This window comes from Cnephaeus nilssonii (assembly GCF_951640355.1).
Source record: "Cnephaeus nilssonii genome assembly, chromosome: 7".
In the NCBI taxonomy this organism is placed as follows: Eukaryota; Metazoa; Chordata; class Mammalia; order Chiroptera; family Vespertilionidae; genus Cnephaeus; species Cnephaeus nilssonii.
Window position 1 is genome coordinate 74,350,209 of NC_137078.1, and position 21,045 is coordinate 74,371,253.

The window sequence follows — 21,045 nt, forward strand, 5'->3', positions numbered from 1 at the left end:
TGTCTTTGTGTAACTGTCTGTCATGTTTTATTTTGGTTTATAGTCCTTAGTAGGACCCTTAACTTAAACCTGTCTGAAAATAGATTATGCTCTGGGAAATTTTCATAAAATATATAATCTATTATTGAGTGACGAGGCCCAGCGAGCAAAATCACGCAAGACCAGAGTCCCTCCCGCCACCACCGGACCCATCAGTGCACCTCCTGGTGACAGGTTGTTTGGGAGTTACAGCGTTAGGAAGGACCACTGGCTTTTTATAGTAGAGATTAGGGGCTCAGTGCACAAAGTTGTGCACCTTGAAAGGAACTGTGGGGCGTGAGGCTGCGGTAGGCAAAGGGCCAAGTCTTGGCCCATTCTCTGCCCCTCCTGCCACGGCCCCCTGTCTGCCAGCAGCCCACTCCCGCACGCTGATGGTGCTGACCCTGCTTGCACCTGTTGATAGCGCAGAGCAATTGGGGCTGGTGCTGGCCTTGAGTACCTGGTGGAACCTCAGCACGTGGAAGCAAAGAATTTTCAATAACCACCAGATGCTCTCCCCAATGACAGCAACCGCTGCCCTGCCTTGGTTTGGCGCCCCCGTTCGCCTGCTCCATCCTGCTGCAGCTGATGCCTGCCATGTTCTGCGCATGCCTCCTGGTGGTCAGTGAACATCATATCGGCTGGTGGTTAGGTTGTTTCACCGTTCTATTTGCATATTAGCCTTTTGTTGTATAGGGTTGTAAAGATAAATGGCAATATCACGGAAATGTATTTAGGACTAGAATATTTTCAGAATCTCGGAAGCAAGCAAAAGTATTGAACACATTAAAAGGTTTTTGTGTTCATGGAGGTTGAGAACGATGTCCAATCATCTTTTTAAAGATTTTGTATTGCCAAAACCGGTTTGGCTCAGTGGATAGAGTGTCGGCCTGCGGACTGAAAGGTCCCAGGTTCGATTCCGGTCAAGGGCATGTACCTTGGTTGCGGGCACATCCCCAGTAGGGGGTGTGCAAGAGGCAGCTCATCGATGATTCTCTCTCATCGATGTTTCTAACTCTATCCCTCTCTCTTCCTCTCTGTAAAAAATCAATAAAATATATTTTTTTTAAAAAAAAGATTTTGTATTGATTTTTAGAAAGGGAGAAAAACATCTATTGGCTGCCTCTTGCACACCCCTACCAGGGATTAAACCCACAACCTTTTGCTGCACAAGACAGTGCGCAACCAACAGACACACCAACTAAGGCAATTCACCTATTGATTCAAACAGTTTGGTAAATTCAAAAGAACCTTTTTGATGGTTCTTAGAGATGTACAGGAATGTGTCGCTATCTACACATGTGTTCTGAGAAGTGCATTGTTAGGTAACTATCCTGTGAACATCTGACTCAAACTTCGGTGGTTTGCCTACTGCTGCAAGCTACAAACCTGTACAGAATGCTATAGGCCAACCATGTCATGCCAAACTCCAGCCAGCGGGCTGTGAGTTTGACATACTTGCATAGGCAATGGTAAGAAAAGGTACAGTAAAAACATGGTATAAAAGATTAAAGATGGCACACCTGTATAGGGCATTTCCTGCAAATGGAGATTGCAGGAGTGGAAGTTGCTCTGGGTGTCAGAATGGTGAATGAATGAAGGCCTAGGACATTACACTACTGTAGACTAAACACAACCACAAGCCCTCTCCCCTCCCTGCTTGCTTTCTAATAGGGTCATGTAGAATGTCAATGCTGCTCCATGAACAGTATGTTAGTTGGACTGATTGGGAATACAAAGAAGAAACCAAATCGGCTGGGCAAGGTGTAGATACCATGATCGTGACTAAGGAGGGAACAAAACTTGGCTTGAGGGTCAGGAGGAATCATTAAGATAGGGGAGATAAGGGGATCTAGGGGATTGTCATGGCAATGTGGTTTTGGCTGTTGCATGTTGGAGCAAAAGTCAGATTAAGGAATTTTGGTATGCCTAGAAAATGAGATGGTGTTTAACGTGCAGAGGATCTAGAGCTGGTCCTCTAGGTTTTAACTTTGGAAATTTTGGTTTTTGCTTCATTACCCCATCTGGTTCAAAGGACTCTCTGGCATTGTATTGATGGAAGAAATAAAACTTACACTTTACCCTATGTAATAAAAGTGTACCTGGTAATATGCTAATTAGACCAGACAACTTCCCAGAGGAAGACGAGGCTGCGAGGGAAGCCGGTGCTGGAAGCCGGGGGAAGGAAGGCCTACTCTCGAATCGGGCCTCTAGTATCCTAACAACAAATTTGCAAAGTACAGGGAGGGACAGGCTGGTTCCACACTACTGCAGAAAGCTCTTTCTGAAGTGGCAGTGGTACATAGTTCTTGAGGTAGCTCCTGTGGGCCCGTGTCCTTGTGCAGGATCTGAGGTCCTCCAGGAGTTTACAGCAGTGTCCTCTGGAGACATCAAGGTAGATCAGGCTCCTCTGCTGAACAGGTCACTGGGATGTAATCCGTGCTCTCAAAATTGAGGTTGTGAGAAGTGGAATCTATTGCCAAGCACACAGATAGTGACCCCATCAGAGATCCTGAGCCACATACCCTTCCATTTCTTAGACAAAATTCAGCTCCGTTATGATCTTATGGGACCATCATGGTGTATGTGGTCTGCTATTGACAAAACATTATGTAGTACATGACTGAAATAGTTGTCTTAGGGAATGGGAAAGCAAATATACTAGGGAAATAGAACTTCTGGCAGGTGGGGGTTTGGTTTTAGTCAGGGCTTTGCCACTTCAACAGAGGAAGAAAAGAGCAAAACTATTGAAAGTGAATGTAGGGCTATAGTTGACAGTAATGTTCCCAGCATCCCCTGATCCAGGGATGGGTCTGATTAGCCAAAGCCAATAAAAACATAGCATTCTCTGGTGACTGGAATTGGTCCAGGACTTGGCAAGTGTTCCAAATTGACTCAATGGAGTGGGAGTACTATTTTAAGGGAGTTGGTGGTAGTGGTCCTAGATTGGCATGCTTAACCTTGAGATGTGGTGCAGTTACTGGTGATGCCGTGTAGGTTATGGTCATATGAGTGGAAGATGAAGAGAGACTGCTAGAAGTGGAAAGGTCAGAAATAGACAATGGTGTTCAAAGACTCCTCTGGGCAATGAGATGGTCACAAGTGATGGTAGAAGTAGTACCATGGAGAAGCCATGACGGTGACCCTGGAATGAAAATCGTCAAGGAATGCTGCTGGATATCGGATATAATCAGGGTGTGGACTTCAAAGAAGTTGACATTGAGGTCTTATGAGGAAGGAAAATGGTGTAACAGGAGACTTAGCCCACCACCAGGCATCATGGTACTTGGGTTAAAAGAAGAAAAAGACGTCACTGAACGGGCTCCGAGGGAAGTGTCCTAGGGGTGAGTCTGGTTAGAGGTAGAATAAGAAGGTGAAGGAATATTCAGAATAGGCTGGTGGCTGGCTTTCAGAGGGCACGGTGGAAGGTTTGGGAAGGGAGCAATATTGGATCAGAATCGGAGTAGGAGAGAGTTCATGGGGATTAAAGTGACAGCTGAAAGGGGGAAGCTTTAACATCTGGTAGAGGCAGGCAAACAGGAGTGTAGCACGGGACAGGCTTAGTCCTGCGGTTCTGCTGGAGGAAGGACTAGTCTGATACTGGTGAGGCTGGCTTGTGGCTGGGAAGGAGCAGTTTTAGCAACTCTGCCTCTCCCTGCTCGGAATGGTGCCCCAGGGAGAGGAGGGCCAGTTTACATTCCTTTAATCTGGCTGCCTGCTTATAAGGCTATAAATGGTACAGAAGTGAGTAGATTTACACCTATTCGAGTGATGTTTTAGCACTTTACATGCTGGGCAGCTAGCTGGTGATAGGGAATCTGAATTATTTTTAAATAGAATGCTTTTCATTTCAAAAATATTACGCCCTAACCGGTTTGGCTCAGTGGATAGAGCGTTGGCCTGCGGACTGAAGGGTCCCAGGTTCAATTCCGGTCAAGGGCATGTACCTTGGTTTCGGGCACATCCCCAGTAGGGAGTGTGTAGGAGGCAGCTGAATCGATGTTTCTCTCTCATTGATGTTTCTAACTCTATCCCTCTCCCTCTCCCTTCCTCTCTGTAAAAAATCAGTAAAATATATATTTTTAAAATCTTTAAAAAATATTACTCTGGGGCAAAGAAAAGAGTTTAATCAGAAATGACCAATTTAGACATTGTTGCAGAAGTCCATGTAAGTAATGAGACCTGGACAATAGACATGACAGCAGGAAAAGGAGGTCCAATTTGAGGTGTTTTCAGAAATGGAGTTGACAAATCTTTGTGACTAGCTAGATGTAGGGATGAGGACGAGGGAAGAATCCAGCATGATTGTGGTATGTTGATGCAAATAGTGCCATCTGCTGGAATAGTGAATGCAAAGGTGTATGCCAGTGATGGGCAACCTTTTGAGCTTGGTGTGTCAAACTTCCCTAAAAAACTGAGCATAACTCGGGTAGTGTGTCACTTGGAGGAAAAAAACATTATTTCACAAATGTTTCATCCTCAGGAGCAGCAAATGTTTCATCCTCGGCATGCGGCTGCCTTAGCGGCCGCGTGTCATCAGAAATGGCTACACGTGTCAGTGCTGACACGTGTGTCATAGGTTCGCCATCACTGGTGTATGCTCAGTTTTAGCTATATGGAGCTTGGGGTACCTCTGGGCCATCCATGGGGAGTATGCAGGAAGCCGATTTGGAGCTGAAGCCAGGTTGAAGCTGAATGTTTGACACTTAGCAGACAGCTATTGAAAGTTACGGTCATAAGCATATGAGCCTAACCAGCGGTTAAGGACAACAGGGGGGTGGGGGCATGTGTGGGGAGGGGTGTGGGATGGGAATGGGGGGATGAGGACAAATATGTGATACCTTAATCAATAAAGAAATTTAAAAAAAAAAGTTATGGTCATAGAAGAAGTCACATTACTCCAGGAGCATCTGTGAAGAGCAGAGGGTGGAGGCCCCGGCTTTGGAAATAAGGCCAAGGACATAAAAGTGATGACTGGAAAATGATGTATTAAATCAAGAATCGTGGACATCGTAGAGTTCTAAAGAAGAAAGCAGAAATGGTTCAGCTGGCCTCAAAGCCAAGAGTTCCAGGGCAGGTGAGCTAGGCCCCAGACCGCAGCAGCTGGAGGGTGAATGGAGCTGCGAGCCCACAGCCTTCCCCATTTCGGTAACAGCCGTTCCATCCTGACAGGTCCCAGCCCCTCAGAGTCAATCCTGACATCTCACTTGTTCTCACATTCCACGTCCCATAAGTCTTTAAATCCTATCGGTTCTACCTTTGAAACCCCCAGAATCCGAGCACTTCTCACCGCTTCCAGTCACATGGATCCAGGCCTCCATCATCTCGCCTGGATTATTGGCATAGCCTCCCCGGTGAGCTCCCTGAAACCTTCCTTCCCACGCCCGCCCCTCTCCCGCAGTCCGCTCTCAACATTGCAGCAGGGTGTCTTAAACACCATGTCCGACTTTGGGTCACTTCCCTGCTCAGACCCTCCAGAGGCTTCAGTGTCACTTGCACCGTGTGCCCCCACCTGTCCCATTCCCATACTGTTCCCCCCCAGCCTCAGGCCTTCCCTCCTTGTGCCAGGCACACTCTCACCTCAAGGCCTTGACACTTGCTTTCCCCTCTTGACAGGATGACTGTTTCCCCAGATAACAAATGGCTTTCTCCCTCAGACCGCTCTGACCTTCCTTGACCGTCTGTTTAATGTAGCAGGGCCCCCCCCCCCCCACACACACACACAGATCTCCCAGCCTCCTTACTTACCCTGCTTGATTTTTCTCCGTAGTGCATACCCTCACCTGCACATCTATATTAACTTTATTCTCTCTCATAGAAGGTAAGCTCTATAAGGGATTTTATCCATTTTGTTCACCTGTTGATGTAGCCAACGAGACTAAAAGAGTACAGAGTTAAAGCTCACGGGATATGTTGAAGTGGGATGAAGGAAGCAAGGGCTACCGCTGGAAGGGCAGATGTGTGATTGGGGCCATATTAATTTACATATTAGCCAATTAGGGTGCTTGTGAGAAGGAAAGGGCTGTGGTTATCATTCATACTGGGATGAAAATTGCCCTGGGCAACATGGGAGTTCCAGTAGCTCTAAAGATAGGTAAATTTTGGGGAAGGGGTCTTTTAGGATGAGGAGACATGTTTATAAGGCGAGGAAGGAGGAGCCAGATAAGAAGACAGCTTTATGCATACGGTACAACAAAATGCCTCACTTTACCCTGTGCATAAAATTTGATTTCCGTAAGTCATTTTCAGACACCAGGAAGGAACGTGATTTGGAGTCAGGAAACCTGAGCTCCACACAGACAGTGAAATCCCACCTTCCAGAGCCTCCTTGTGGAGCTCACACAGAAGTCAGTACGGCACGTGGAAGTAGTTCTCAGAGTGTGGTCTATGGGCCCCACTCGAGAGTCCCCATCAAACCGCTAATCCAGATGCAGGGGAGGACCCTCCGAATGAGCATATTACATAAGCCTGGAAACATTCACATAGTGCCAACTTCCTAAAGTTCTTGTGAGGATTACATGAAAATCAGTAAAATGATAGATAATACCTGAATAATAGCTGAAGTGACTCCCAGGGGATATAAAGGCCTGGTGCCTCCCTCCACCCCCCCCCCCATCATTTTAGCTTTTTTCTCCTTTTGGGAGCCGGGTATTAAAGTTTAGGGGCCAATCAAAAGCAGCCACATATATGGGGGAAATCAGAAAGTCACTGCGCGTGCCCAAGGAAAGCCACAGCCTCAGCTAAGACCTGGAAAGACCTTACACTTCACCTGAGGCTGATCCCTGGCTTTTCGCCGTAAGTCAGAATCCACCTACATCAGCACCTACGTCACTCACATGGAGCACATACACAGCAGTAATGAAGTGAAACAGTAAAAAAAAAAAAAAATTTAAAAGAAAGATAACAATTCCTGACCTTTACTTGTGGTAAATAAATAATAAAAAACGTAAAGCACATATGTACATATGTCGAAATGACGGAACTTTTTTTTTTTTAATGAATAAATGGGAGATGGCGGCGTAACCACGAAACGATGTACATCGAGTCCGACGTAACCCGAGGACTGCCTGTATTTACTTATTTGTTCAATCCCCGTCACATGTAACCAGTCTGTGCCCCTGCCAGCCAAGGACTCCGCCGCTCTGGGGCCACCCTGTGATCTACAGGGAGAGGGAGTGCTTCCTGGCACCATAGCGTCGTGTCAGCCTTTTGATGCTTTGAAAAAATTTTACACTTTCCCCAACAGGAGTGTTGTCCAGAATGAAACTGCCTAAAATTTCTCTAAATGGAACCACATCTTACTTTTATGGGCTCTAGGAGCAAAAAAGATCAGGGAGCATGACTTTGGTCCAGTTTTTCCTGGGTCAGGTGTCGCTGGGGCTCTCCCTAATCTCACCAACTCGAGATGAAATAATAAATTCATCCATTTTCACTGCACCTAAAATTCAAATGATGGAGGAGCACAAGGTATCTCAATGGAAATTCTCCTCTAGCAAAGGAGAGCACCACACAGCTCTCGCTAGCTCAGGTCAGTGTTTCCCAGACTTCAATGTGTACACGAATCACCTGGAGATCTGGAAACGTCTGTTCCACTGGCTCTGGGGCGAGGCCTGAGAGCCCGTATTTGCAACAAGCCTTCGGAGGGTGCGATGCTGCTGTCGGAGGGCTGTGCTCTGAGTAGCAAGTCCCTCAAGTATTTGTCACGCTTATTCCAGTGGTCAGCGGGGCTATATTAAATCGTACACCTGAGAAACGTGGAGGGATTTTTAGCCTTTTATTTCTTGCACTTGCAAACGTCCACACAGAGAGGACAGTGACCCTCTGAGAAGCACCGGTTAACACAGTACACCGCACACTGCTGAAGATGGAACTCAGCAATTACAGGAAAGAGGAAGGCCACTTAGGCCCAGAGCCTAGGAGTGTGAAGCAGCCTGCAGGTTTGAGGAGCCTGGAGAAACTTGTCATTGAACAGCAGTTAAGTGTATTTGTCTGCTTCCAATTTCCAACTTCCATTGCAAATGTGATTAGTTTGCTTGAATACATAGGAATATGAAAGAAAAGAAAACACTGGTTACCAAACTTATTTTTTTTTAAATATATTTCTTTATTGATTTCAGAGAGGAAGGGAGAGGGAGAGAGAGATAGAAACATAAATGATGAGAGAGAACCACTGATTGGCTGCCTCCTGCACGCTCCCCACTGGGGATCGAGCCCACAACCCGGGCATGTGCCCTTGACCGGAATCGAACCTGGGACTCTTCAGTCCGCAGGCCGACGCTCTATCCACTGAGCCAAACCGGTCAGGGTACCAAACTTATTTTATAACTTCTTCTGCCCTTGACCTTTTTGTTCCTAGAGTATTTTAAAGCAAAGTCAGCCATTATATTATGTGAGGGTGCACTTCTAAGAGATAAGGGTTAAAAAACAAACAAACCACAGTGTCATTATCACACAAAATGAACAACACAAGTAACACAGAATTAACCGTAATTCCTTGACATCATCTAATAGTCAATCCCCACCCAGATCTTTGGATGCAGACAACAGGTGAGTCCCCTGGCCAGCTACTCCAGTGTTTATTCACCTTGCTACTTGGACATTCCTTAGGGGCTGAGCATACAAATATATTCCTCCCCAAACCGTATTTTTTGGCCATTTCATTCTTAGGGGGGCAGTGTTTGCAAAAACAATGGCAGAAGCTTTGGGATCGGACCCTTGGCCTCTGGCTAATTCTTTAGCCTTGAGGTTGGGACAGTAAACAGGATCCCAGTCCTCAGGCTTGGGAAGTTAACCCCACCACAGGTTGGCAGCCCAAGTGACCTTGACTTTGACATTTGAAAGAGGTTGCTTCAGGAGAGTCCTGGGGGATCAGGCTTCCCAAACTCTTCTAGCTCCGAAACCTTCTCACTTCTCCCAGGCACCCTCACATTGCCAGCACCACAACCTCCGCCCCCTCTCCCCCCCACCCCACCCCCAACACACACACTGTTCATCAGTGTATTAGCTGGGTTTATGTGGTGAACTGACTCCACCTCTCCAGACTCTGGCCTCCCTTTAGGAAGGACCACACGGAAGTGTGCTCCTGCCTTGCTCTCAGGCCTGCCCCGGGCGCAGAGCTGGGCTCTCTCACAGCCTGTCCCTGAAACCCTCAGGAAGCAGCGGGGGCAGCCTATCCCCACATCTTCCTACCGCGTCCTATCACTGCAGAGCCTGGTTCTATCCTGTTTTAACAAGACCCAGAATAGAAGTTTAACCTTGGATGCACCACCTGGGAGAACACTGGTGGCCCTTAACCGTTACCCCTCACAGTCCCGCCCGCATCCTGGCCTGAGGAGTGCAGACCTGAGCCGTGCCTCCTGTCCCCTTTCTTTTCTCTAAAGTTGGTGCTGTTTCTATCGATGAGGATGGTGGTGGGGGGGGGGGGGGGGGACCGGGGTGTGTGTGTGGACCCTTGCTCAGTGACAGTCCTGAGCCTCTGGTAGACCCTGAACCGTAAGAGACCACACAGTTTCCTGGCCAACTGCTTGGTTGCCAAATCCCCAGCCTGGGACCGAGGTTGAGCCTTGGGCCCCAATCCCACGCTGCTCAGCCTGCACCAGTGACAGGAGCCTTCACTGCGACACTCAGTGTCCAGGTCCAACTCGGGGTTAGTCAGGGCTCTTGTGGCTGCGCGACAGGAATCACACTCCAAGTGGTTTCAGCAAAAGGGTCTGTTTATTGGGCGACTCGGGGAACAGCCTGGTCTCGGGGTCTCAGGAAAGGCAGAGGGAGACAGGGCTTCCTTTGTCCTCCTCGCCTCTCCTCGGAGGAGCCTTGTTCCTCTGAGACCCCTCAGAGTGGCGAAAAATGTGGCCCCAACTTTAGGCCTCACAGAGGTGCTGACCGCTGCTGTCCCTCGGGAGCTGCCTGAGCGCAGATGCCAGGTCACCCCAGGCCGATTACATGGGGGTGTCAGGGTGGAGAGCAGCTGAGTTCTCGCTCAGGCTGGAACTCAGGCCAGAAGACCCTTTCGTACTCATCCATGACGGGAGGGGCGGCCGTCCTGTAAACCATTTGGGGCCACACTCGGGCCCCTCTCTGGCGCCCCCTCTGGCCAGAGGCTGGATGGGCTTCATGCAACAGCCATTCCAGAGACTCCGCACGGATGTGCAGCAGCTGTCCAGCCAGGGCCCACACCCATGACCCCACAGCAGCTCTCCTCCCCCTCCCCCTACCCCCGAGCATCCACGACAGTCACCTTGTCAGAATTCATCTCTCAGAGTCAAGCTCGGAGAAGGCTGGGTTGTGTCCTGGGATCTGTGACTCGGTGAGGGAGGTGGTCACACAAAGTGGTGGAGGAACCAGAAGGAAGCTGGCTGAGGAGGCATCGGGCAGGCAAGGGACCATCGCGCCAGCTCTTCCCGCGTGGGAGAGAGAAGGCGGGGGCCAGAGAGAGACTGGGGGTCCGGGACGGACGTTTGGGGTGGGAGAGGCCTGAGCAGGAGGGGAGGAACGGATCTGGGTTTATTTCCCCTGCACTCCTCTGAGGCCTCTCCCCCTTTGAGACTAAGCGGGTGGGTACCTGTCCCAGGGGCACACCTAGGAACAGGGGTGGGACTGCATCTCTCTTTAGGTTCGGGGCTTTCTGACCGGGGGATGCTGCCCAGTGCTGGGCCAGGCCTCAGGGTGGGGTCTCCCATTAGGAGGTCCTAGGGCCAACCCAAGGCCAGGCGGCGGAGGTTACTGGGCAGGAGTCCTGGTCAGCCTCGGCCACGGTGTAACCCACCCTGGACCTGTCTCCCCATCCTATGCCTGACAACCCCAGGGACCAGCTCTGACCGCTCTGAGCCAGCCCCCACCCTGGCCATGCCCGGGACACATCAAATGACACCATACTTGGGGCTGGGTGTTCACTTCTCTTTTCAAAAAGCACCAAACACACAGTCTGGGTGTGGCAGGGAGACAGCCAGGCTGGGGGCCTGGGCATTACACACCCAGGGGGGCCTTGGAGGAGGCAGACAATTTAAGAATTGGTCTGAAAGTCAAAAGAGAGGACAGCTGGTTAGTGGGGTGAGCAGCAGAGGGGGAAGGAGGGGCAGGGGCTGTGGGGATCGGGCCTAGGTCCTGGGACGGGCCAGTGGGGTCAGACCTGGGCTCCCCCAGCAGCCCTGCCTGGGGCCCGTTCCCTGGGGCGCGGGGGGGGGGGGGGAGGACGCAGTCTGTGTGGGTGTCCATGCAGTGCTGGGCATGCTGCAGAGCTGGGACCTGAGCTCAGAGGCAGTGGGGCCAAGGGTCTTGGTCTCCCGGAACCTGTTCCCTCATGCACAACGTGGGGACATTCGTCATCCCAGCACTGCCTCCTTCATGCGGTGGCTGTGAGGAGCCCAGGGCTCTGGCCACCCCAGGGCGCTGGCCACCAAGGTCCATCTTTATTGCTCTGCCCCCAGGGACCAGCATGGTGTAGACCAGGGGTCCTCAAACTTTTTAAACAGGGGGCCAGTTCACTGTCCCTCAGACCGTTGGAGGGCCGGACTATAGTTTAAAAAAAAACTATGAACAAATTCCTATGCACACTGCACATATCTTATTTTGAAGTAAAAAAACAAAACGGCAAAAACACCCGCATGTGGCCCGCGGGCCGTAGTTTGAGGACGCCTGGTGTAGACACTCACATAGCCCTTCATGAGTAAATAAGCCTCCAGTGAAAGGGCCGGCACCTGGACTGTGGGGAAACACGCGGGTGCATGAGACTGTGTGGACCGGCTCATGCCTGCGCCCGGACCTGTGTGTGCACATGTGGCCTCTCTCTGAGTGTCTGGGTCTCGGTCTCAGAGCGAAGGGTGGATGCCTATGTTGGGGACAAGCTGCTCAGAGCCCTAACCAAGCTCAGGGGACACCCTGTATCCCACGGGCCCTGCCCAGAGCGCTGCAGGGGCTGTGGAGTGCTGGGGGTGGACGGCTGGCTGGGGCTGGTGGCTCAGACGTACTCTCTGGCTGCAGCTGAGGGGCCCGGCCGGTAGGGCTGTGGGCTGCTGTTGACTCTCTCAGGCTCTGGGCACGAGCAGCAAAGGAAGGAACCCCCCAGCATGGCCAGGCCGGCAGAGGCCCAGCCCACGAACAAGGCTGGGCCAAACTCGTACCTGCAAGGAGTAGGGAGGATGCCATCAGGCATGGCTGCAACCCAGGCGCTCGGTGTCACCAGGGGCTCCCTAGCCCGGGCCCTGGCCGGGGTCGGGCAGGTGTTGGGAGCTGAGACTGGGGCCTCACAGGCCCGAGCAGCCTCTCCGGATGAGCTGTGATGAGCGCTCATTCTTCCTCCGTGGTCACCCCAGCAGGTCGACAGTATACAGGGTGACCCAGACCCATGGGAGGAGGCTGCTCCATGCAACCCCGGGCCCCTTCCTCATCTGGCCCGTCCAGGGGTAGGGGAGGGCCTGCAGGTCCTGTTGGCAGAGCAGGGCAATCCCTGCTACCTCTCAGTCACGGTCTGACCCTTAGGATCCCAGCCAGGGCTCCCCACTGCCCTCTGAGAAGGGCAGACCCTCCACCTGGCACTCCAGGCTCTCCACCAGCCTCGGCAGTGCCCTGGGTCTGCCCGCGTCTGTGCCTTTGCCCGAGGCGCCCCCTCCTGGAGCATCTCCTGCTCTGCGCCTCCTGTGCTCCGCCTTCAGGACCCAGCTAAGAAGCCACCTCCTCCAGGGGACTCTCCCAGGCCCCTCTGTGCTCCCCTGAAGTGCACGGACTCTCCCTAGGTGGCCATTCAGTACCATGCTTGCTCAAGCCATACACCCGAGGTCTCATTTTTCTTCCCTCTCCATACCTCTGCCTCCTCCAGGGAGCCCTCCCAACTGCTGCAGCCCAGGCATCTTCTCTCATCCTCCCTCCACCCCCCCGCAACTCCTCCACCCCCCACCACCCTACTCTCCCCACCTGCTCAAGGCCTGTGGGATGTCTGGGATTGAAATGATCCCATTCGCTGCTCCTGGCAGAGCTGAGAGGTGAGGGAGGAGCCACAGGGCCCAGGTTCTTCAGACCCCCATTCAGCCCCCGCGCCCTTGGCCTCACGTGTCCTGACCCTTCAGCCTTCGAAATATCTCTGACCTACTCTTCACTGCCAGCCCCCTGGCCCATGCCCTCTGCTCCAGACCTTTGCAACAGCACCTGCTGGTCTTGCCCCTCTCCCACCATTCTTCACCCCACAGCTGGAGGGATTGTCAGCTGCCTGAGGAACAAAACCTTCCCGTGGCTGCAAGGCCCTCCGTGATCTGCCCCATCTCTTCTCAGCTTCACCCACCCTGCTTCCCACCCAAAGCAACGGCCGCCTCCTGCAGAAATAACAACAGCGGGGCCTGGCTGAGGGCTCTCCAGGGCCCAGGCACCGTGCTGAGTCCCTTACCGCATATCTCATTGAACCCTCACAACCCCGGTCCTCGGGTCCTAGCTCCCTTTAACAGGGAGGTAACCTGGCCCAGGAAGATTAAGGAACTAGCCCGTTACGTAGCAGCACGTGCAGAGCTGGGATTGAAGCCCAGAGCCAGGCACTTAGCTCCTGGGTGTCCTCACAGGCACCCTGTCCTTTGGAGGGCCCAGCCGCAGAGAGCTTCTCGGTGACAGCGCCTGGGGCCGTCCCCTGTGCCCCCTCCATGTACCCTGCAGGATGAAGGCCAGTGGCCCCAGAGGCAGCGGGAAGGGAGGCCCAGCCTGACCCCTGGCCCAAGCCATGCCTTGGCGCTCACCTGGCATTGACAGGGGTGCTCGGGTTGAAGAACTCCTGGGTCACCAGGGTGGCATACCATGAGACTGCAGTCAAGGTGCAGAGGCCTAAGGACAAAGGAGCAGGTGCTCAGGTCTGCCCCCTGCTGGCCACAGGGTGGGCTACCTGTCATGGCCAACAGGGTGGAGCAGGAGCCCGGGGCACTCACCGGCCAGAAGGAAGAGGGCCCCCCCAGAGATGGCAATGCGGCCCTTGGCCAGGGGGTTGCTGTCTCCGACCCGGGTGCACTTCATGCCGACGACGCTGAGGATCATGGCCACGAAGCCCAGGAGCACAGCCACCACCATCAGGGCTCTTGCTGACTGGATGTGACCTGGGGGGCAGGAGGGGCTGAGCCGATGGGGGGGCGGGGAAGTGGGTGGAGGGGGGAGCCCCGGATGGGAGGGACTGGAGCAGGAGCTGGAAGCTGCTCTGGGACTGCCCCGGGCAGGAGTGAGGGTGCAGTAACGGTGGGACGGGGTGGAGCTTCCCTGAATAAACGTCGTTCACTGTTCCCTCTGGTTTTCAGGCTCCTCCGGGGTGACCAGGCCGTCCCCTCATCAGCCGCTCTCTGGCTGGGACTCCCTTGGGGCCTACCCCACCCAAACAGCAGAGGCAGCTTCTCCTGGGGCCTTTCCGATTCGGCAAAAGGAGGAGCGGAGGGCAGCTGAGGCCCAGGTCAGCCCAGATGGCCCTTAGGCAGGGATGCCAGCCCCCATTGGCCGTCGTGATTATCGCCACCTTCCCCTTTGCCCTTTGAGTCACCCATGCAGCCATATGCCTGCTGCCCGGGTCAGTTCTGGGCTGGGGGCAGATGGCTGGGCGCTGGGCTCTGGCCTGTGGGCCCCAAGCCAGGGACAAAACTGCAGTGGTGCCTGCTTATGAGCCAACTTTTTAAGGCTCAATTCCAAACCCCAGGAGGAAGCAGAGAACAACTTGAGGGCTGGAGCACATGCGTGTGCACACGCATGTGTGCATGCACGTGAATGTGTGTGTGCATGTGTGTAGGGGTGTGTGTGTGTGCGCGTGCATGCATGTGGGTGTGCTTGCATGTGGATGCTTTCCTAGCTGGCGGGCCAGCATGTGAGTGCGCACCAGGTGTCTGCCTACAGAGCATGGGGGGAGGGGAGGGGAGGGTCTTGCCAGGCCCTCATCTCACCGACCCTCCCATCAGCCTCTGTCATGGTTCTCCCTTTACACATGAAGACGTAGGAACACAGAGAGGGAGGGCCAGTGGTTTTTTCAAGGTTGCAGTGGCAGAGCTGGGATCTGGACCCCCGGCTGCCAGAACCTAGACCCCTGCCCGCTGTGGGGCACCCGGCTGGCCTAGATTTTCAACAAGTTCACAAGGCGGGGGGCGGGGGCTGGAGAGTGGAGCCCAGTGCGGGTGGTGGACGGTATGGAAGTTTGCTCGGGACCTCCCCGGCCCCACTCTCCACCCCCACCCCCACCCCACCCCCAGCCCAGCCGGCAGGAGGCCTACCTTCCAGGGCAAGCAGCGAGTCGTAGAGCTTGCACTGCACCTGCCCGGTGCTCTGGGAGGCGCAGGACATCCAGAGCCCTTCGTAGAGGCCCACGGCGGTGATGATGGCGTCGCCCGCGTAGGAGGACTGCTTCCACTGCGGGAGGGCTGTGCTGGCGATGATGCCCACCCAGCCACCCAGGGCCAGGAAATAGCCCAGGAGCTGGAGGCCCGAGTTGGCCATGGCCCAGGGGAGGGGGCTGGGGGTCCCAGAGCTCAGGGCTGGGCCAGGGTCCCTGGGGGAGCCGGGGTCATGGCCAGGTGAGCCAAGCTGCCGGGCGGGGTGAGGTGCAGCAGTGGTAAGAGGCTGCGGAGTGGCGGCAGCCCGGCCACAGCAGCAGCAGCAGCAAAGGCAGCGGCTGGGGCTCTAGAATGCAGGGGGCGGCCCAGGCGCTGGCCTGGCCAGGGGCCCGCCCACAGCAGCCGGCTAAGCCAGGGCAGGTCCCAGCAAAGCTCCTGCCCAGCCCCCTGGGGGTGGGAGTTGGCTGTGGAGCAGGTGGGTGCTCTGCCCCACCCCCAGGGACAGAGAAGGGAGGGGCTGGGGGGAGTGACCCTGTTGTCCTCAGGGCCTTCCTGCCAGGAAAACCCCTTTAGGAACCTGATGCCAGTGCCTAAAATTCTCCTAATTCCTACCCGAGCTCCAGCCCCGAGGGGAGGGGAATGACTTTGCTCTTGGGTGGCTGAACTGACCCAGGGGCTTCTGTGCTCTCTGCCTGTGGGACAGAAAAGAAATGGAATTCCAATGTGCAGCAGGTAAGGCTAGAGGAAGACACCAGGGAGAAGAACTCTCTGGAGAGGACTCAGGCGGATTTGGAGAGACCGGGCTGGGGAAGGGGTGTTGGAGAGAGGGTGTCCTGGGTACCTGGGGGCCATGTGTATAAAGCCAGGGGAGGCCAGAGCAGGGAATATGCACCGTGGAGTCTGTTTACGAGATGAGCAGGGCAGAGAGGGACCCATCAAGGCTGGGCCAGACCTGGCTGCTGGTCAGCAAGGGGCCTGGCAGGGAGGTAGGAGATAGCACCGGCCTCTGGCATCAGCCTGGAGGAAGGCAGCCTGTTCCACCCGTTAATCCCCTTCTGGCTGGTTTAGCAGCTCCTGCTGGGGCCCGAGGCGCTGCGCCCTGGCCCCCAGCTCCAGAGCAGCCTGGTGGGGAGGGAGCCGTGGCCTCTGCACATTCCTGGGGTTCAGGCTTCCCCCTCTTCCCACCCACCTTCCCCTCTCTCTCCCACCCCAGCTCGCCCTCTGGAGCAAGAGAATATTTAACTCTCCTGGACCTCATTAGCAATCCCCTCACGTTCAGTTGAGTTCGGTTGTGGGTACAAGGGGAATGTCACAACCCTGCTCCCACTCCTGCCAGCTCCCTCCCCCAGCCGCCCCCTTCATCTCCAGGGGCCACCTGCTTTTGCTGGACTGAACTGGGTGAATGCAGGGTCCTGCTGTGGACCACCCCAGCTTCCTCCCCCACAGCCCTGGCCCCCCTCCACAGGGACCCGTCCCCAGCCTGCATCCTTGCATTCTTCACGTGGCTATGCAAACGAGAGGGTGCCAGGCACTGCACAGACAATGGCTGCCCTGTGTGTCCACCCAAGGCGTGGGCCCCTGGTATGGCCTGGAGCCCCAGTCCTTGGGAGCTGGGGGAACAGCCCGCCCTCTGAAGGGTCAGGGGTGGGTGCTGTTTGGCCTGCGGTTTGGAACACTGGCCCCCTGTGGCCCTCCCTGCTGGGAAGACCAGAGCCACCTAGATCTGTGTACTTGGGAAGGCCTGGGGTCCCAGAAATCAAGCAGAAGGTCTAAGCCAGGGGTGGGGAACATCTGGCCCGAGGGCCATACAAGGCCCGTGAAATCATTTGGTCTGGCCCTGCCAAGGCATTAGGGGTGAGTTAATTAAATGTTTGACCTAATATAGCAGGCTCATTTTCAAGTGCATAATTTTGTATGGCCCGTGAATGATGTTATAAATCTCCAAATGGCCTGGGTCAGAAAAAAGCTTCCCCACCCCAGGCAGGAGCAGTTGTAGAGAAGTCAGTGCTGAGTTCAGATTCCTCTTCCCCCATAGACAATGCCGAGACAGCACAGCCAGGGTGAGGACACTGCTGGAGCCCAGGGTGGACACGCCTGGGCACCCACCGAGCACCTGGCGCAGGTCTTTGCACTTCAGTATCGAGATCACACAGAAACCAAGTGTCAGAGCCACACAGGCCCTCAAGACCACGGCTGCCAGCCCGTCCGTTGCTGAGTGAGGGAGCTGAGGGCCAAAGAGGCCACGTGCGTGGCTGTCTCCAGGACAAAGGTCTCGGGCTCTGAGGCCTTAGAGCAGGCGTCCTCAAACTACGGCCCGCGGGCCACATGCGGGTGTTTTTGCCGTTTTGTTTTTTTACTTCAAAATAAGATATGTGCAGTGTGCATAGGAATTTGTTCATTGTTTTTTTTAAACTATAGTCCGGCCCTCCAGCGGTCTGAGGGACAGTGAACTGGCCCCCTGTTTAAAAAGTTTGAGGACCCCTGCCTTAGAGGATATGTGCCCGAGCCTCCATCCCGGCACCCCCGGCGCCTCGCTCACACTGCGACCAGAGACATCTATGATCCAGAATGACGCTCACATCCCCCCGCCCCGCCCCGCAGCCCTCTGTCCATCTCTTCTCTGTTCTTTGAGGTCTTGAGGCTGTTCTATCCAAATGTCCCCCATGGCCTCCCCTCACCCATGTCCCAAGGCCTCTCAGGGCTCAGGTCCTGCTCCTGAGCGGAGTTCCCTACCTGGCGGAGCTTCTCCACCCGGGGCTCCTCCCACGCAGGGGCCTGCCCACCCCAGCCCAGTGACTCCCAGGCATGCTGGAGAGCACTCAGCCTCCATTAAAGCTAACTGGGAACTGCCCCGGGGTGTCACACCTCACTGTTTAACAAGTGTTTTCACATACATTACAAGAGGCTTAGGGTGGAGCTTTACCTCTGCCACTGAAAGCTGTGTGACATTAGCAAGTCCCTTCGCTTCTCTGGGCCGGGTTCCTCAACTGAAAAGTAGCGCTACTACCCCTTGCCCTGTCTGGTTCGTGGCGGTATTTACAGAGATCAAACAATGGGTGAGGAGTGCTTTTGGAAAACACAATGTGCCTGAAAAACGTGGGCAGTGAGAGCTGTGTTCCCAAAGACTCCCCCCTGGCAGGGTCTCCCCTTCGTGCCCTCGTCCCGGGTGTGGGTGCACTGACTGTGGCCGAAGACCCACTGCCACGACTGGCAGAGCCTGGCCGAGAGTGGGCGCCGAGTAGGTCTGTGCTGATCATGACCGGTTGGCTTGAGGATGACATGTTTCTGCTTCCCTCCCGGTGGAACGCTGGCGCCCTTCCCCAGGTCCTCTCCCGCCGACAGTCAGGAGGGTCTGACTCAGTTGGTTGCCATCCAGCACATTCTCTGCAGCCACCACCTGAAACACTGGAGCTGGTCTTACTGCCCCCAACCAGGTCTGCCTTCCCTGCAGAACCACAGGCTTGGAATGGAGAGGACTTGCCCCAGGCCCCACAGCTAGAAAGTGGTGCAGCAGCAATGCCTGTGCCCCCTCCCCCCGCCCCCCCTCGCTCCCCCCCACCCTCCAGCCATCCTGCCTGCCCAGCCAGGTCAGGCGCCCTGACCCCGGATCCCGGAATGCCCTGCATATTTCCACTCACAGCACTTGGCGTGTTGTTTGCCTCCTTCAGAGGACTGAGGACGGGGCGAACCTCATGGCCCTGTTACCAGCTCATTGCTGCACCCCACGCCTAACCAACTCACAACAACCTGAGCACAGGCTCTCACAATGCCTGTGCTGAGAGCTCTGCCAACTGCCGGGTGCCGGAGACCACGGTCCGCGTCCACACCTTCCATGTTTGCTGAGCTGCCTCCACCCCCTCTTGTGCTTGCACGGCACGCTCTTCATATCCCGCATGGCTGATATGCCTTTGCGTGTGCATCACCAACACAGATGAAGCAATCACAGCCGCATCTCGCCCGGACCCTGCTGTCATTTGGCCTTTCGTGATTTACTGAGACAGCCTGCTGTCTCCATGTGATTAGCATCCGTTGAAATAGTAAAGGTTATCTGCCTTGATGTAGAAGCTTCTGGAAGACCAGAATCAGGCAGGTGTAGTTTTCTGTAATATTGGGAATTTACTATGTGCTAAGTATCGTGCCAACTGCCTTATGAGCATTCCCTTGTGAACATTCTTTTAAAAATGTATATATTTTTATTGATTTCAGAGAGGAAGGGAAAGGGAGTGAGAGATAGAAATATCAGTGATGAGAGACAATCATTGATGGGCTGCCTCCTGCACGTCCCACACTGGGGATCGAGCCCGCAACCCGGGCATGTGCCCTGACCTGGGAATTGAACCATGACCTTCTGGTTCATAGGTTAATGCTCAACCTCTGAGCCACGCCAGCTGGGATTCTCACAAACACTCTTGAACATCCTGGGAGGTCAGGACTGCAAGCCCAGGTGCTGGGGAGGAAGATCACGCAGCGCCAAGTGCTGGAGGGAGTCTTGCCCACTCAGCACACGGTGAAGCTCATGTTCTTCCCACTAATGTGGCCCTCTCTCCACGGGGCGAGCAACTCACTACACAGGTCATGGGACCACAGGAACAGAGACCGTCCCTACAGGATCACTCGCAGGAGCATACGCACACGCGGTGCTTGTCTCCCAGCTAACCACACAACCGTTCCTTCTCTTCACGTGTCCCTCCAGCTCACCTCTTTGGCCCCACGGAGAGCCAGACGCCTGAGAAGAGCTCTCTGTACCCACCTTCCCTTCTCACTTGAACTCACTCCAGCCCGTCTACCTCCCCAATACATCGCTTGTCCCCGATCTCCATGTCGCCAGATCAAAGTGGGTTCTCTGTACCTCCCTCCCCGGCGGCTCAGCCTCTCAGCAGCACCTGACAGCGGTTCCCTCCTCCAGGATCTCTCTCATCGGCTTGTCCCTCTCGGGTCGTCTGCTCCTGTCTCTGTTGGCTCCCAGTGTCTGAAGCCCCGGACACCTCCAGCCAGGCTCAGTCTTCTGACTCTCTCTCTACACTGACCTGTGTCCTGGCTTTGAACACCATCCAGACGCTGATGATGTCTCCGTCACGCAGTCTCCTGCTGTCCCTGAACTCGACTCAAATACAACCAATTCTCTATTTGGTATTTCCACTTGGACACCTAACGGGCTCCTCAAACTTCAGCACCCTGTGTGCAGAACCAAACCCTGGTTTCTACATCACCCTCCCCCCTGCAGCCTTAGGCTGGACTCCTTCTCAGTGCTCCTTTTCCTCAGCCATCCAGTCCATCAGCCACTCCTGCTGGCTCTGGTGAGATCCAGAACCTGAGCTTTTTCACTGCTTCACCCCACCCACACCAGCCTCAGCTCCTCCGGGGCTCTGCAGCACGGCTGCTCTCCTCTCCCCACCCTCCCCCCAGCCCTCTCCACACACATTCTCCTGAGGCCTTTAAAGTAAGTCCATGCCCTCACTCCTCCCCTCAAAACCCTCCGAGGGCTCAGGTCTCACCGAGTCCAAGCCCAAGCGCTTGCGAAGGCCAACAAGGGCCCGAGATTCCGACTTCATGCTGCCCTCCTTCTCGCCCACTGTGCTGCCACAGTGCTCCTGGCTGCTCCTCCCTCCTCAGGGCCCGAGTGCTTTCTTCTCTGTCTCAAAGGATCACACACACACACACACACACACACACACACACACACACACCTTACCTGTCTGCCTACTAAAAGATAAGCAGAGGGCAGGGACTTGTTCGGTTTGCTACCATATTC

At 54.6% G+C, this 21,045-nt stretch overlaps 1 protein-coding gene across 2 annotated transcripts; it reads right to left on the reverse strand.

Moving 5' to 3' along the window:
- Positions 1-9,058: 9,058 nt before the first annotated feature.
- CLDN19 (claudin 19) lies at positions 9,059-15,989 on the reverse strand. 2 transcript variants are annotated; one of them, XR_013813813.1, is made up of 6 exons: positions 15,234-15,961; positions 13,920-14,084; positions 13,734-13,818; positions 11,985-12,137; positions 10,565-11,032; positions 9,059-10,491 (listed from the first exon to the last, which is right to left on the reverse strand). XR_013813813.1 is itself a non-coding variant. In XM_079777702.1 (5 exons), exons 1-5 carry the CDS (start codon positions 15,454-15,456, stop codon positions 10,984-10,986), a joined length of 675 nt encoding a protein of 224 aa, XP_079633828.1. In that variant the 5' UTR covers positions 15,457-15,989; the 3' UTR covers positions 9,381-10,983. The 2 variants fall into 2 exon arrangements, 1 of the variants encoding a protein (XP_079633828.1); XM_079777702.1 differs by having other exon boundaries at positions 9,381-11,032; positions 15,234-15,989.
- Positions 15,990-21,045: the final 5,056 nt, after the last annotated feature.

Bases quoted from the DNA above. Each gene is read 5' to 3' on its own strand.
- CLDN19 (XM_079777702.1), bottom strand. From the start codon at position 15,456: ATGGCCAACTCGGGCCTCCAGCTCCTGGGCTATTTCCTGGCCCTGGGT. The intron at 14,085-15,233 runs GTAGGCCTCCTG...CCTGCCCCCCAG, and splicing joins CTCGCTGCTTGCCCTGGAAG to GTCACATCCAGTCAGCAAGA. The intron at 11,033-11,984 runs GTACGTCTGAGC...TTTGACTTTCAG, and splicing joins CCCTCAGCTGCAGCCAGAGA to ACCAATTCTTAAATTGTCTG.